This window comes from Scatophagus argus, chromosome 6, assembly GCF_020382885.2.
Source record: "Scatophagus argus isolate fScaArg1 chromosome 6, fScaArg1.pri, whole genome shotgun sequence".
NCBI classification, from domain to species: Eukaryota; Metazoa; Chordata; class Actinopteri; family Scatophagidae; genus Scatophagus; species Scatophagus argus.
Genome location: NC_058498.1, coordinates 4,806,556 through 4,824,569, shown reverse-complemented (window position 1 = coordinate 4,824,569; position 18,014 = coordinate 4,806,556). Strand labels below are relative to the sequence as shown.

The following is an 18,014-nucleotide window of genomic DNA, read 5'->3' as shown; positions in this document are numbered from 1 at the left end:
ATGACCTCATGATGGCACTAGATTAATGTTAGATTAAATAATTCATCGTGATGGGGAAATGAAAGTACATACCAACCTTCATGACAGTCTGCGTAACAGTTTATAGAGATATTTCAGTCTGAACCAAAGTCGTGAACCGACCAACAGACATTGCCAATGTGTAGCTAAAAATGAAGTTATTCCAGATCCTCTAACACTAATATCTGTGCTGAATGCCAGCACTTACACTCCTGCATCTTGTTCATTCTTCGTACACCATCTTTAATTAGCACAAACAAACAAGCAACACTGAGGATGTGAAGGAAAACAGTGAAGGAATGTGAGATTTAAAAAAAGCCCTCGTAACGAAGCAGAGGAAAGCAGAGGGAGCTGTAGGCAAACAGTGATTTGATGGAACCTCTCCTTATTTTATACTATTACCGAACCAAAAATACCCCACTACCCCACAGTCCAGCCCCGTCTGCTGCCCAGCGAGTGTGTGTGTGTGTGTTCACATGGCACCAGCTTTGCCATATAATACCATAATTCTATGTCATTTCTGGGAGCAGTTAAAGGCTCTTAAACTAACTACTACTTTTACTCCCTTTCACCCTGCCTGTAAAAGAAAGCACAGCACATGCCAACTGGTGTGTGCCACACAGAGGAGAACTGTTGCCTGACTGTGCGCATTTGTGCAAGTATGTGGATAATTCTGGTGAAAGGCAAAGGTCAAGGCAGCTATCTTTGACTGTCGGGATAAGCCCTCATTACAGCTAACTGTAAACAAGGGATTGTGTTGCCTTGTGACAAACCAAAAGAAGATTTAAACATCCTTCGAAATAATGAAAGATTTAACATGCTGAACGACAGCACGAGTCAAACAAACAGAAACAAACAGGGAACAACCCAGTGAGAGTGAGAGTGTTATTCCCTCAGTGTTAAGGTCAATGCATTAGCTGCCATGCAACTGCTAGCATGTAGATTAACAGGCTGGGATTAGCACGAGATTAGACATCAGCCGCTAATCCAACAATGTCACTGATGGTGGTGGCGATGGGAAGGGTGCAAATGAGAGCTGGTAATATATGAATGTGACTGTGTGTGTGTGTGTGTGTGTAGGGGGGCAGGGTGGTTGAAAGGGGCATGCAAGAGGCGGATTCTCCGTCAATGCTCTTTCTCAGCAGGGAGCACCAAATCCCTGTGGATGGGGGAACATTAGGTCACAGCCTGAGGTCGGCCATTTCCAGGTCAGATCTCCGATGTCAGAACAGTGGAGAAACTGAATGAATGTGGCAGTGAGGGCCTGATCAGAGCTGCTGGGAGAAAAGCCATGTGGCCTTTGGACTGAAGCATCAACAGAGCTGGAAGTCTGATGAAAGCAACAACATCCTTCTGCACAGACATTTACAAAAAGTTTAAACATGTTTGATGTGAAACAAGTTGCTCTACATCAGCCGGGTGGACACCTTAACACTAGACTGTATTGTTAAAAAGAAATTAAAAATTATTGTCTATTCTTGGAAGATTTTACAGTGATGTAATAGGTATGATCTGTCACAGCATGAAGCTGGTACTCCTTGGTTTCAGAAGTATGAAAAATTGCTGTTGACTCAAAACACTCAAATAGGCTGTGCTGGTGTCGTGTTTTCACTTCTGTTGTTAGAAAACAATGGAGACAAGCAGAGCATGCGGTTAAGAACAAGGATGTTGTCTTACTTCACCGCAGCCCAAAGAAAAGGACCACAACGTAGGGTGAAAATAAAATACAGCATTACAGTCAATTTTATCAGAATCAGATCAGAATCAGAATTCTTTATTTGTCACATGTGGATGTGCATCCACAGTGAAATGAAAAAACAACACTCCTTTTTACAACTGTGCAAAAATAATAAAAATACAATTTACATGAGATAAAAGATAAAAAGTTAAAAAATAGAATAGAATAGAATAGAATAAAAAATAAAAAATATAAAGATAGAGATCTAACCTCAGTGGCAGAGGGAATGTAAATATACATAAATATACATATCGTATACATAGTATACAAGTATGCATGTGTGTGTATGGGGGGGTGAGTTAAGTGGGGGAAAGAGAGTTCAGTGTCCTGATGGCCTGGGGGAAGAAACTCTTCCTCAGTCTTTCAGTTTTGGCCATGCGGGACCGGAGACGTTTCCCCGATGGCAGCCACTGAAAGAGTCTATTGTGCGGGTGGTTTGTGTCTTTTAAAATCAAGCTTAGTATTACTCGATAATCAATTTGTGTTACTGAGAAGTAACTCTGCACAAGCTGGTCTCCAAACCAAGAACCAAAAACTCAGAGTCCAGCTCTTTTTCTTTGTTTGAGCTGATAGATGTGGCCTCTGCGAAAGGATAGAAACACCAGAGACACCACCAACCAATCAGTGCAGCAGTTTATGAATTGTACTGCTGAACCCTAAATGGTCTGTTTCATTAGTGACGAGTTTGGAGCTTTAAAATAACAAATTAATTTGGTGATGCAATGATGTTTGTCAGCTTGAGGACAGAATCAAATTGTTTCCAAGGTAATCAATATTTATGCAGCTGCTGTACGACATCAGTGGTAAATCTTCACCAGTGACAACATCTGACATAAATGGAAAGTGATGGAAGTGGTAAGGAGGTATTCAAAAGTCAGCGGGAGCGTTTCCTTTATTCACAGAAATTCATTATTAGGTCCCCCATGGTGTCGTTGGGCGAGGGCTTGTAAATACTGTGCAGGGGCTGCTGAACAAAGTGTGAAACATTTCAAAATTCATGCAAGTACCCTGGTGTACTGTCAGAATGTGATGCACGCTGTGTCTTCGAAATGTTATGAGCCAAGGTACAATCTTTATGCAGTTTGCCACCCCTATCAAATAAACTTCTCAGGCTCTCCCGATGGCAAACTATCTAATAAAGCAGAGATGCCATAAAAACAACAATTAAAAAAAAATAAGTTGAAATAGACGCAGAGCTGACACTCGGGGGGTTCAAATGATAACGAACGACTGACTGCACGAAGCCCAGCAAGGCTCACAGGAACACAAGCAGAGCACAGAAACTTCACAACAACCAACCACACCACTCGTGATATCCGATCAGAGCGACCGCAGTGGCAAGTGTGTGTGTGTGTGTGTGTGCATTAAAGGTCAACAAATCACCAACATGCTAACATTTGGAATCAGGTGAAAGCAACAGCATGGTGCCACATTGATCTGGCCTTTCAAACACGCTGCTGATCATTTCACTCTGCTAACATGCAGTGTGTCAGAGATGATCATACAAATGCCACAGACATCCAGTCACACTCAGCGAGATCTGCTTCTGATAATACTCTCCACCGGTGATCCTCTCAGGGCTCTGGGTGCGCATGAGCGTGCAGCTGTGACCTCTGAGTTAGGACACTAAGTGGACTTTACACTAACAAAATTACACTCTGTTGTGCAAAGCTCTGAGTTGCTTTATATTTTCTTTGAAGGAGGCCATTCAAGCTACAAAATGGTTAAAACCCCTCCTGGGTTTTGAAGAAAATACTATTTGATTAGCTGTAATTATGTAAAGTCTCCTCTGGTGACTGTACAGCACATTGAACAAATGTACAACCGCTCATTTAACAAGCTGAGCCGAGTTTGACAGTTAAAAACTGTTTAGGTGAAAAGCATCGAATACAAATTCTCATAAGGAATACATTACGTCTTTTGGTAATTGTTATGTTTTTACTCGACAAATTGCATTTTCCTTTATTTATCGCAAACCTGTGACTGTTGTGTTACAAAACGGAGGACCCAAATGCATACAGGACACAAGGGTAAAAACAACAAAAAGACTTTAATCAATAAACTTACACAAAAAGGTGTGTGTAATGCTACTGCTGCTACTGCTGCACTGACATTTCCCAGCCTGGGATCAATAAAGTACAACTATCTATCTATCTATCTGTCTGTCTGTCTGTCTGTCTGTCTGTCTGTCTAGCTATCTATCTAACAGAAGAAGGCAAACTAAACATGGCTGGTAAAAAGAGTCCAAAAGAATAATCCAAAGACACAGGGAACACATGAAGACAGCAAACACAAGACGAGCACAGGTGTATATAGATGAGTTAACACGACACAGGTGACACTAATTAGGGGAGGAGAAAACAAACAAAAAAAGAGGGAAAGGAAAAAAAGTTTTAAAAAAAGTTAAACAAGAAGCTATTTAAACTGAACCTTTAAACCATGACAGACTCAAAAAGTCAAAACTTCAGATGGGTTTATGTAGCCTTCTACACATTTCTCAGAGTTTAGGACACAAGTTCTTGTTTATTAGGAGCCGGTGTAGCCTGATAACATCCACCTCAGAGATTACAGAGACTTAAACTAGCTGACTTTTCCTTTGTTGATCTGGAAACTGGATTATGAACGTATAGGATATATGAGATACACATCTTCTCAAACGAGGACAGTCTAATAAATCCTTCCTTTGTGAAGGTTACAGCCTAATGTTCTGTTGTTGTTGACATGGTTTTAGAGAGGTGTTGATTCAACTTTATGGTCATTTTGGATGATTCAGTTTGTGCTGAATTTATACTGGCAGGTGTTTCTATTATTTTGTCCATCCCTTCATGTCCTTCACGAAAACTGGATTTATTCCAGAAGACAGGACTGTTGTATTAGCCAGGATTTGGTTTAGCAAGGTGTGCCTAACAAACTGGCATCACATGATGAACTGAAAACTACTCTGTCGTGCAGTAGTGAGGGTAAAAACAATACTGCTTTATTTTTGTCTTCTTATAAACACTCATATTTATCTAGGTGTATCGTAAGACCTGAATTACAGCAATCCCATTAATCTTTGTAATTACAACAATAATTCAGAGGCCTTGTTATGATCGCATGTACATTCTCAAATACGTCTGTCTGTACATAACCCACTGAGGACCGTGCACTCATATCCTTCCTTGAAATTGCGAACCACAGTCCATGAAAGTTAATATACTGAGCTGCGAGCTGCGAGCTGAAACGCAGCCGAAACGCAAGGCGAACACGTCTCGTCCACCCCTGTCATCTCATTTACTGTCGTAAGAAGTTATTATACATGTTTCCACTTCAGCTGAAGTGCAAGCCAACACTTGTGACTGCAGTTGCTACACATCTATATGGAGAGTTGTTGTATATTACTTAAGAATACTCAGTCCACTATTCTTGATTGGATGAAGATAATGAATGTGTTTTGCACGACCAAAATGAAAATACTGCCTTGTTTAGAGTTTTGCTTTGCTGAATATGAATTAACTAGAGGTAAATAGCTATAGGGAATAATTTTCAACATTACTGGTAATTTTCTAACAATTGACTAATTGATTTATCAACTGATCGTTTCAGCTCTGATTGAATATCCCTCTTCTTTGATTACATTGTTCAATCATCTCTTCATGCAATGGCGGAATAAGCTCGGAAACCACCTGTACAACCAGTCCTCCACCAGCTCACTTCACTATGTAAATGACTGGTATACCAATAAATCTCCATCCCTTCAGTCCAGACACACATACACACACGGTGTGTCCCACGGAGCATATGTATGAGGAGCGCTGACTCATAAAAGCAAGCGAGCAACCACCACGTCCGCCACATCACACAAACAGCTCATCTTTTCATTTTGGAAAACAGATGGACACTCAGCCCCCAGAGAGGAGGGGGAGATGAGAAGAGGGCTGGGAGAAGGAGGAGAAAGTAAAAATAGCGGCTGATAAGAGGGAGAAAGTAAACATTAAGGGGAAGTGAGAGGTGTGAAACAGAAGCGGGAGAGAGGAAGGAAAGACAGAGGTTATCGAGAAACGATGCTGGTTTGTGCCACATTGATTTCAGGTGCAAAGATTGATGTTAAGGCATTGAACGGCTTGCACTTGTGCTCCTCAGCTCTCTTTCTTCCCCCCACCTACCACTCCTGTTTTACGTGATCATCATAGGGATGCAGAACTGCTGCATGACTCTCCCTCTTGCATCAGTTTTACTTGATTGTATGTTGGCATTGGGGGGATTTATTATATAGGGCCTTTACATTCATATGTAGAATGTAATGGTGCATTACTAATGTGGCTACTTACATCAACAACGTTCAACACTATCGATATGCCACGAGTAATTCTCAGTGATTTCACACAGAAACTGTCATCCTATTAGCTGCAGCAAGCTAGCTAAATAAGCTAACGCCAGCTGCATGAGTTTGCTGAAAACACCTTGACATTTCAATGTTTGCACTCAACTCAATTTAAATCAATAAATCTTATTGAAGGGGTTAAATACACACTTAATGGCTACATACATGTGAGGCTAAAGCTACAGACTCAAAAAAGTCAGTGCTCCTTGTAGAAGGCTAGCTAGTAGAAAAAGAAAGCAAGATCAGGCAAATATTTTGTTATGACAAAGCCCTGTTTGGCTGCCTTTATACTAGTCTAATTTTTCACTCGTTTCAGGACTGTGTTTGACAAATAACAAATACTATGGATGTTGGAGTGGAGTGTAAACACACTCCAATCCAGTAAAGAGCATTTAAAGAGCATAGATTAAATCTGTATAAGGGCTTCGAAATAAAGCCAAACATTATTAACATTTGCAGAACATGTTAAAGCCACTACACACATTTGCTTCATTTGTTATGCTTTTGCTGTTGTGCCTTTGGTTTAGGTAAAGCTCACAAAAAGACACCACCCTCAAAACATTTCAAAGTATTGCCCCATGCACGCCACACAGTAAGAAATACAAAGCTTGACAGACGAGCTAAAGTCATAGCTACGAGATATGATATGCAAACAGTCAGTTCTACGAAATGCTCCTGTTGCCGGCACAATCACACATTTTTAAGAATTTCATAAAAAGCACCAGAAATTGATTGAATATGGAGTACAGGAGCCAGGACCAGCATCAAAGCAGTTGTAGCAGCATCCATCCCTTGATTATGAAGGGAGGATGAAGGAGAGATGACAGGAATGGCAATCAGGACAGAGCCTCCTCCCTTCTTCCCTTTATCTTCCCTCTGGCCTCCTCTCCTCACATCCTCTCCCCTCCATCCCTCCTCGCCTCTATCTCAGTCTGTCTCTTGCTCATGTCATTGCATCAGACATCATGAAAGATTCACATCTCTGCTTTTAACAGATCTTGCCAAGCAAACCTTCTCTCACACGCAGACACAAGCCTGCACCCATGGATCTGAGCCAGTCTGGAAAAACAATGCAGAGATGAAGAGTAAGACAGAACAAAAGTTATAGAAAAGCATAAGGAGAATGTGTGTGTCTGGGTGTGTTTTGTGTGTGTGTGAGTATTACGCGTTCCACTTGGTGGCGTGTGTGCTGTGAGCGCCTGAGTGAGCATTTGATGTGTGACAGGTGATGGACAGTATCAATTTCCTCTCTCACACACATACGTAAAGGCTCACACACCAAGGGTTTCACACGGCTGGGGGGGTGGGGTGGGGTGGGGTGGGGGTGGGGGGGCAACGTCACGAGATGTACAGCAGGTAAACTGTAAAATATTGATGCTGGCTTCAGTTCAAATATAAATTCTGTCTTTGCCTTTGCAGTATGACAGTATTCTCACATGTAATGCAAAATAAAAGATGCATTGGAAAGAAATATTTTTTGGGAACAATTATTAGACAAAGCAGGGAGATAGGTTATATGAAACACTTTTTTAGTCAAGCACATTAGACGATTGAAGAGAAGTTTTGACCTCAAAGGCTCTTAATCACAGCAGCAGTAACCCAGTTCCTTAAGTACAATTGTGAGGTACATGTACTTTACATGACTATTTCCATTTTCTGCTACTATATACCTCTACTATTACAAATCAGAGACAAATACTGTACTTTTTACTTCACTACGTTTATTATCACATGCAATATATGTAAATAAAAAAAAAAGGCCCATAAACATAACACATATTAATTTAGCTTCTCATTTAGCAGCTGCAAATGTAAAGGGATACACACATCAGTGCATCAATAATCATAATCCAATAGTATAGTATTCATTACTGTTAAAAGAGGCCATTCTGCAAAATGAGCACTTTTACTTTTGGTTCTTTGAGTGTATTTTGATTGCTACTTTTACTTAAATACATGATCTGAGTTCTTTTCCCAGTACTTCTCACAGGAAGCAGGTGAAACTTCTGCTCCATTTGAAAGGTGAAAAATGACATCAGATCTGTAAACTGACAAGGAGACGGTAATGTTCTTCAGTTATATCCATGAAACACACTGGGTCCATGTGCAATGCTTTATGGGCACACAACTGACTCCTAATAGTTGCATAACAATAAAGAATGAAAATGTAGATTAATTAGCATTTTGTACTGCAGATTTTCTAGAACTTTTTTCTACGTTTGGATGAAAACTTGACTAATAAACGATTATATTGAATTCTTCTTCAGCTCCATGTACTGTTTATCTAAAGAACGGTCAGTGACACTGTGTAAATGTAAATGAATGGAGGCTCCCACGTTGACTAGAGAATTATCGACTGGTAAACAAACCTGTAATGTATCCTAATCTACGGGTAATCTGACCTAAAACACAGAGGATCGTGTTAAACTCATGCACCCTCCCTGCATCTTCTGACAAACAAGCAACAACATGACAAATACTCAATGTGTAGGCTACATAGCACACACACACACACACACACATCCAGAGTGTGTAAGACATATAGTGTATCTCTGTTTCTGTGGGTCATCCGATCACATGGGTGTGTGCTGCTCTGCATGGACAATGCATGTGTGAAAGAAACCAAGTGTCTTCCATGCAGAAGGTGTTGGCTTTCACTGACTTTTAAGCACACACACACACACACACACACACACACACTGAAGGAGCTACTCTTTAACTATTGCCCAGGTAAAGGATACAATGTGTGTGAGTTAAAATCGCTCGCAGGCACAAAGACAGACAGGCAGACAGCAGGAAAGATGACTTCCATTCACATGGTGTTAAACCTAAAGGACAATAGGCTCCAGCAGGAATGAGAAGAATAGGATCTTCCTTTTTAACTGTGGCAGGAATTAAGAGCATCTGCTCGTCAGATTACAGACGGTTTACCTTGGAATTATAATATTTCTCATATCCACTGACAAATACAGGTCTCACAGCCTCTTTACACCTGCATTTCATATGATATACACCAGGCATTATATTAATCTCTCTTGCAGATTACCAGGCCGTAGATTCAGAAGATACACTTCCTCTCTGACTCCGGATGTGAAACTATGCATCTGTAGAAGTGATGACTTTGTTGGTTTCAAGGAAACAGTGGCTTTGCTTACTTTTGCTTTTACTTTGTGACTACTAACTGCCGTCAGCGATGTTGGTAGTAGTTGGTATTCATAATAGTGGGCAGAATCCACCTGTGAAAATGTATTTTAATCAGATGAAATAAAAAGGTGCCAGCACTCATGATAACAACATTTCTGCACATAATCTTGCAGTTTTTACTCATTTTCAAAGCACTGTTTTGTTGACACTGTATCACTTGTGTGGCTGTTTGAGGAGATGTTGTGTTTGTCTAGAGAACAAAAGGTGTGTGCAGGAGCTAAACTAAGTTGGAAACTGCAAGGTATCAAAAGTTGATGTTGAATACTTGGTCTTTAAACACCGTCCTGAAACCTTTGTCATAGATTGCTGATGTATGAAAGGTTTTTTTGGGAAAACGTGTTTTTCTCAAACTATGTCGTTGAATGAAGCATTGATTAGCGACTGAAAAGCAGGTATTGCATTTGGCCTTCCCTAACATTGAGGAATTTGCCACTCAGTCATGTCAGTGAAGCAAAGCAACCTTCTTTACCACTGCTGTGCTCTGCAGATAATGCTAATCGTGAATGAATCGTGAATAGCAACAGCTGGGTCTCGTCCCAAATCATTAGGAGGCTGTTGGTTCCTTCAAGATGTGAGAGTGCACGAAGAGGAAGGCCACAGGGCTGAAAACATGCGTTCACGTGTTTACTGAACTCATTAGAGATCATGCAAGCCTGAATGTTGTGCTTTAATTTGTAGGCAACTAGTTTTGTTTCTGATGTGGATGTTTGGCTTGTACTACACGAGTTGCAGCGAAATTTATTTTTACATTATAAACTTAAACTTATCTCAAGATTAATCTAATTGTCTGATTCTTTTAACTACAGTCTTATTCTGAAAGGAAAAACAGATTCAAGGTATCTTATCTGTAAAATCGTGAATCCATCCGGCATTACTCTGCCCTTCAGTTTTGAGACCTTTTATAAGTGCTGACAGGCAACAGGGGCATCAGAGCTGAATGTTTTGATAACAAGGTCAGCTTGAAGCGTTTGGCAACAGCTAAAAGTCAAGAAATACCAAATGCAAACACAGAGTTGTCAGTGAACAGAAGTTAGATTTGAGCTCTTATTTGTGCAGATACATGCTTGCCTGAGTCCAAATTTAAATTCTGTAGCAACAAAGCATGCAAACTGCAGTCGCAGTACGGATGGACCATGCTAAAAGTTAACGCTCCTCTTAATGCCCGTAAAGTTGCAGAACACAAATCTAAATGATTTCTTTCCAGGTGCATAAACATGCATCAGAATTTAGTTTATGTGATGAATCTCACCCCTGTTGATTCTTAACATCCTCCAGAGTGACACTCACACAGGAGTGCAGAGGAGTCTGTCTCCCCCTCAGTGGAAAAAAGCTAAATTTGCCAACCTTGGGTCTCTGAGATGAGACAGATTAAAGAGCCGCCTGTTGTGGGGAATTCTGCTGCCGGTCGCCATCTTTCTGTTCCTATCTGGTTGTCAGTTTTAATGGGTTCTGGGAAGGAAGAAGTGTTTCTCAAACAACTAGAGCAGATCAAGGTCTGAGCGACTGAAGCATTGTGTTTTTCATCTGTCAGTAAAAGATGAGCTTTTAATGGAAAGGAAGGGAAAGCGACACGTCGGGTTTCTTCCTCGGTTGTCCATGAAGCAACAACAGAAACCCTGAGTGACTCACTTTGCTCTGTCTCTGTCAACCTGCCTCACCGTCTGCCTCTCTTTTTCCTCTGTTTCTGTCTCCACCTTCTGAGCCTCCCCTCTTTGCCTTGTCTGTTTGTTGGCCTGTGTGTCACTCACACACCTACACACACACAGAGGCATCCAATATTAATAACACACCCGCCCATGCAAGACTGTTTTCATTGACACACCATGAAATGACCTTCAGGTCGAACACTCTGAACACACACCCGCCACTCGCCGCTCTTTCATCTCCTCCTTTGCTTGTCTTTCTGTACATCTTTAGGTGAAAGATGGGAGGAGACAGAGAGAGACCAATGATTGCCTTAAAGGGGGAAACAACTCAATTTCACAATTCCCACTTTCGCATTTTTCCCTTTTTGCACTTTCCTCAAGAACGAGACAGTTTAATCTGCCCTGGTGACAGGACTTTGATATCAGGTAGACTGACTGGTTGTCTAACTGACTGATTAATTGATTAAATGCATGATTGCTTGAATGGTTGGTTGGCCGACTGACAGGACAGAGAGGGTGGAATAAACAAATAGGATAAGATAACCAAATCTGACTCTCTTCTCTTGTCTTGTTCGACTCAACTTTGTTACAGCAGCTTATGTATGCTGAGAGCTTGCTGTGCTTTACTTGTTATTGGCTATTGCCCCAGGCTCGCCTAAATTATTTCTGTGTAGTTTATGCAAATGAAAAAACAGGCCGTTTCAGCATCTACTGAGCACGCGCGCACACACACACACACACACACACACCACACCTGCAGTCCAGAGCAGAGCAGACAATGAAAAATTCCCCAGAAGACATCAGTGTACTACCACTATTCAACATGGACTTACAGCAGCCATGAGCAGAATGCAAATCTATATTTCCCCTCTGTAGTTTATAATAAAAGCTGTTCACACCTGCAGCACGAGGCTCAGCAAACAATCAGAAATGCCCTGAATAGACAATAATAGCTCCACAAGACACATGGCTTACACCCACCTGCAACTCTGCCCTCAGCAGACAATGAAAAAGCCCCAGTAAAGACTATAATAGAGATGTGCAGGAGGGTCCGTAGCTGGGGAGCACTTGAGTTAGGATGGGTGCATTGCTCAGTGAGGGAAAGGAAAAACAGGAGCATGTAGAGAGGCTGGATAATTGCACAATGAGACACATAAACTGAGATGCAGCCAGATATGAGCACTCACGCCTTTTGGAACAATACAAGTTGCTACAACTTGACTAAACAAGCTTTAGGTTCCCTTATCGTTATTATTATTGTTGTTGTTTTTTTATTATTATCATAACATCCAGTGATACATGAGCAAACAAGCCAGCTCATGTTTTAATTCTAATTAGAAAAACTGACTTCATAAGTGCAGCGAGTTATTTTTATCTTTGGTATAATTTTCTCCTGAACTCACCGGAGATTTCTGTCTGGGGCACATCGACTAGCATGAATCCCTTCCCGGTGTAGAACTGCCGCAGGTCGGAGCAGCTCCCCTCCGCCCCGGCCACCGGGCGCGCTGCTGCAGACAGACACACCAACGCGGAGAGAAGCACCGGGAGACTCATCTTCTCAAGTCCAGTCCCTTTTTCTCAGAGTCAGTCAGGAAATCCTGAAGATTTCTGTTCTGGATGAACCCAAACTGGAGTTCTTAGAGAGTCTCCGTCTTCTGTGTTTTGAACTCTTCTTTGTTTTTGAAGAGTTTTCAATCTGTCAGCAGAACCGGCGGTCCCCGTTCAAACTGCACCAACTACCACACAGCCCGGCCAGGCGACAGAAGGAGGCACCAGTGACGGGCCGTCCGGGGTGTTTCTGCGGGAGAAGAGAGCTGCTGCGCGCGGCTGTAGGTGTCAGGTACACCCCGCTCCTCCTCCTCCTCCTCCTCCTCCTTCCCTCCTCCTCCTCCTCCTCAGCGCTGCCGGCTGCGAGCTGCAGAGATGTCAGAGACAAAAGGGAGAAACAGAGAGAGCAGGTGTCCCTCAGTCAAAGCAGATCCGCGCACACTATCGGCTCATGATTACGGAAATTTGAAGAGCGCAATCCGTTATTTCAGTGTTCAGACAGCAGCGGGACTGTGCGGGACAATTCCGTTTTCAGGATTTGGGACAATGAAAGGTGTGTTTGAGGGAGAGTGCGCTAAAGAGTGTTGATGCTCTCTCTTTCTCTCTCTCTCTTTGTGTGAGCGAGTGTGGGTCCTGCGCTAGAACGATCAGGAGGCTGAACAGCGCCGCCCGCAGGCCCTGCGTAAAAACGCAGACAAACGGGATTTCCTATGAAATATGTGTAGTATTTCTTCTCATTAACTGAAAATGCATACAACGAGGGGCTTTTTTTATTATACTTACAAACATTTATTAACATGAAGGCTTAACCACAAGACTGGAGGTATTAAAGATGCATTACAGCCAGTCTTCATCCAAATTAGTGCACAAAGCAATTTGAATTGAAAGTGAAGAAATGTTTTATGATTATTGGATTAATTCAGCATGTTGTTTTGACCTTAAAATCACAAGATATTTTTACAGTTGTTACAAGATCACAGCATCTTCCAGACAAAAAAGATGGGCAATTATGAGCACAGTTAATAAAATAAAAGGCAATTAAAAGCACAAAAATATAAAAATAAAATATTTTTAAATAAACAAATGATTAGATAATATATATGAAAACTGGAAAATACATTTTAGCTTTGTGGTGATTTAAAAGATGTTTCTGTAAGCTTCACAACGTCATGTATGGACTTTTAAAGCTAAACGGCTCCCGACTGAATTATCGTTCTACCACACAGTTTCCAGTTGGCCTGCGGCGCTGGAACATCAGTGCAATCTTTCACTGCAGACACTTAAACAATTGCATCGAGGTCAGGATTTGAGGTTCAAGGATACACTTTCTCCTGAGACTAAATATATGAAATGGGTCATGCAAATAAAAGAAATGAGCCCCCTTTTTTTTTGAAACAAAACCTGACACACAGAAATAAACACAAAGCCACGGACAAGCTAAGCATCCCTGCAGGGAGGTCAGCGGCTGGTGGGGATTCAGAGCCTTCCTCTGGCTCAATTTGGCAGCGTTGGTGGACATGACCGATGAGCTGTCAGACGCTCTGCAAACTTCATGTCTTACAACCTCCCCAGCAGCAGTGCTGGGTGTAAAGACTAACCAGGAAAGGTCAGTGGCAGCCTTGGAATCTGACTGACACCTCACATATGCAGCTGAAATTAAATCCATTTGTAGAAGAAGCTACAAATGGTTTAAATAGGCAGTGGTTACTCTTACATTGGATGTAGAAGAGTAGAACACAGATCAGACTCAGGCTTAAGGCATGTTAATCAATAATGCAAGACGTACATCAGATCAAACCTGGTGTAGTGCACCACAGGCTCTCAGAAACTGTGAATTCACTTTCTTTTATTGTGTAAGAGCAGGTTGTTACAGATCGTAATGCACATGGTTTACCAATAAGAAGAATAACAATAACATATGGCTGTAATGTTCAGGTGTCCAAGGTGGCCGAGGGGTTAGGGCATTTAATGTAACCACTGTTTGCCACATGCAGTTCTTACCTCACTTCCTGTTATCTCACTATTGTTGACTTGGAAATGAAAACACGAAAAATGTTGAATAACATTAGCCAGCCGATGTGCCCTTGAGCAAAACACTTAACCCCCAATTTACTCCCAGGGCGCTTGATAGTTGCAGCCCACTGCTCCTGTGTGTGTTTCACTGCATGTAATTTGTTGTGTGTTGCATGTGTGTTCAACTAAGGATGGGTTAAATGCAGAAGACAAATTCAGTGTGTCCTTGTAAATATATATATACTGTCAATAAAGCTGATTACTAAATCTTTTTAATTCTTAATTTTGGCCGCACATGGTACACTGAACCCAATAAATCAGCCAAGAATTGCAAAACCCTTGTTGTAGTCATGTGTATCGGTGTAAGAATACATATTGTAATGAGGACAAACGAGAGTTAGGGCAGAATGAGGTTCAGACTAGAGCTGTGACACAGCTCAGGGATTGGATGACAGACCAAATCACAGTCTGACTTGACCTGTCTGACCACAACGCCTTCACCAATTAGCAGAAAACATGCTGATTTCTTTCACTAAGCTTTTCTGAACACAGCTAATTTCCTGAGTACTTCCTTTGCAGTACTCAGTCTTTGACATCCCCAAGTGGGACAATCTGACAGAAAAAAAGTCTGATGGTGCACTCAGGTAGTCTTAATCAATTCATAAATTCAGGATTTACCACATGAGCACAAAGTATTCGCATGGTATTTTGTTCATTGCCAGCATGATTTACAAAGTAGTTCAAGTGCAGCAACCCAAACATGCTGAGGTGCAGGCCTCAATGAAACAGAAATCAATGAAAAAGAATTAAACAGTCGGATGCCTGCCATGTACCACTTTGTTGGCTGTTTGAGGACAACTTCCAGGTCAAACACACCATTCGTTTTGGGCTTGGACCATTTAATTTTAGAACAGGTTGAGCCACACCTTTCAGGTCAACTGAAGGACACACCTTCATTGGTCACCTCTTCCAAAAGATAAATTAAAGCTTTCACATAATCCAACACACACATGCACACACACATATATACACAGCTATAGTGTGAAGTCGGGGCAAGTGTTAATCCAGCCAATGATTTATCACCCTGGCAAGCTAAGTGCCATAAGGATTAATGCGTTAAAAGCGATTGGCACATCGCAGCCACTTCAGCCCTCAGGGAGAGAGAGAGAAAGATGTTGTTATATACCAGTTAATAGGAAGAGAGAGAGAGAGAGACGAGTAACGTGAAATACCAGCTTTGTTTTTCATACTGTACATGTCTTCAGATCCAGTGGAAGAGCAGCAAAGATCTCTGATGAGAATCTTTACCATGGGAAAACAAAGACTTACTTGTATAATTGGCCGTGCATTCAAGGAAAAGGTCTCAAAAACTGAACGTGTGATATATCAAATGTCAGACTGAAACATCAGTGGAAACTGGTTTGAACTGATATCAGACAAAAATTTAGGTCGTTAATTCATGCAACAATGTGGACACTGTTTGTGGACGAGTATAAGCGTTGTCTCAGCTTTCGTCTTGGCACATTTGTGCAGGATTTCAGTTTTGGCTCAAGCCACCATGTCTTAACATTGTCTGTTAGGTAACTGGCCTTGTCTGCACAAATGACACAAATTATTCACGTCATAGTCAGACCACGAGAGAACATTCCCTCCAAATTTGATCGTGTTTTGAGCCTCTTAGATCTTTGCTGAGGACTAATATGAGACGAGTCAAGCCAGATCAGACAGACATTAATTAACCACAGGAATGAAATAGTCCTGTCTTCTTCTCGTCCATTTTCTCCTCATCTGAAGGTCCTACCCTGCTTTATCTGCCCTTAACGAAGCCCGCACATTCTGCACTAGAAAGGTTTAATCCTTTAATGCTCACCATTTTTCAGTTTGTTTCCTGTTCGACATCTTTTACGCCTTGCTCTCCACATGAGCACACAGCCTTTTAGTATCACACAGATACATTGTGGGACTCAGTGTGTCCCAGTACATGCTTGTGATGCATCAGAGCATGAAGATGTCAGTGAGGAAAATTATAAAAGACAAAGCAGCTTAGCCTGCTACAACCTGTAGTGTTTTGGTGTAGTATTTGTTCTGTTCTACTCTGTCTCCCTAAATCAGAATGACAGATATTTCCTATCGCTGCAGATTTAAACTCACCTGTCAGTCAGTCTCAGTTGTATCTGCAGTAGCAGGACCGAACCCTGACATGATAAAAATCATTGGAAAGCAGTTGTAGGCACAGCGCACTCTCTCTGTGAGTCTGTCCCAAAGCATATGTACACACTAACACCCGTTACATACTGAACACACACCTACGAACAATAAATCACACAGATGGTGAAACCTGGCTCACCTGCCACTCTCAATCCAAACTATCTGTCAGTCAAGATAAGATCTCTGAGCCATAGCCAATAACCATTGACATAAAGGCTTGGGAGTGAATGATTGGCTGACTTCCAGGTCAGCGTGAACCTGCTTAAACCTGAACACAGCGTGAAGCTAATGCTGAAGGCCAAAGTCAGTTAGTGTAAACGTGAGAGAAGAGACAAGAGGAGACTTTTTAGCTCAGCTAGCGCCACAGCTGTCAGCCTGTCAGTCGGTCTGTCAGGCGGTCCACCGCATTGATCCAGACGGAAATATCTCAACTAAGTACGAACTGATCTTTAACACAGAATCCTCAAACTGCACCGGATGACAATAGTTAACAAATCGGTGGCTTTTAGCAGTGGAGCTCCACTTAGCCCCACGCAGCTCAGCCACGATTCAGTCTTATACCAGTTAAAAGCTTAATAAATAAATCTGCAATAAATAATCAAACTTGTCCTTTGTTTTCATTGTATTGAATAAGAGTCCCGCATTGTATAGTACTCTCACAGTATGCTGATGTTAGCATTTAGCTCCAAGCACTGCTGTGCTTATCACTGCGGACTACAGACGATGTTGCCAATGTACTTAAACCCAGAGCTTTAATGGGTCTTTCAGTTCATTGTTATGTTTTCTGGTCAACAAATGTACTGTTTTAGCTCACTATCCACTCACTGCTATGTTTGCATTGTTTTTGGCTGCATTAGACTCTGTTTTCAGTGGAGAAGTAATAAAAGCCTGCAGCACACTACCCAGCACCAAACAGCAAACAAAGTTACAGACTAGTTGGTGAACATATGTGGAGCATTTAGCAGCTAACGACCCAAATATTTCCCTCAGGGCTTGATGGAGACCAAAAACAGAGCTAAAAAGAGAGAGAATAAAGGACTTGTGGCCAGTACGAAAACTCCAAGTGAATATTAATGTCGTTCTGTGTATACTGGATGAGTAAAGAGAAGGCTTCTTCTAAATAAAACAACATGACAGCGTTCTCAACTTGTATCAAGCCCCCCACCTCCCACCCCATTGGCCATAAAAACTGTTATTGCAAGTTTACCAGAATGGTAGATAGAGATAATATGGGTGTGATTCAGTGCTCTCTGTTCACACAGAAAGTGATGTTAAA

General features: G+C 41.7%; 1 protein-coding gene across 2 annotated transcripts in view; it reads right to left on the bottom strand.

Moving 5' to 3' along the window:
* Positions 1 to 13,138, bottom strand: part of LOC124060989 (glypican-1-like) — a 34,606-nt gene extending 21,468 nt beyond the window's left edge. Inside the window, exon 1 of one of the 2 annotated variants that reach the window (XM_046392452.1) lies at positions 12,373 to 13,138. In XM_046392452.1, the coding sequence (XP_046248408.1) occupies positions 12,373 to 12,523 (151 nt within the window). In that variant the 5' untranslated portion in view covers positions 12,524 to 13,138. The remainder of the gene's footprint in view (positions 1 to 12,372) is intronic. The other variant, XM_046392453.1, reaches the window with a different exon arrangement.
* Between the last annotated feature and the right edge of the window lie 4,876 nt (positions 13,139 to 18,014).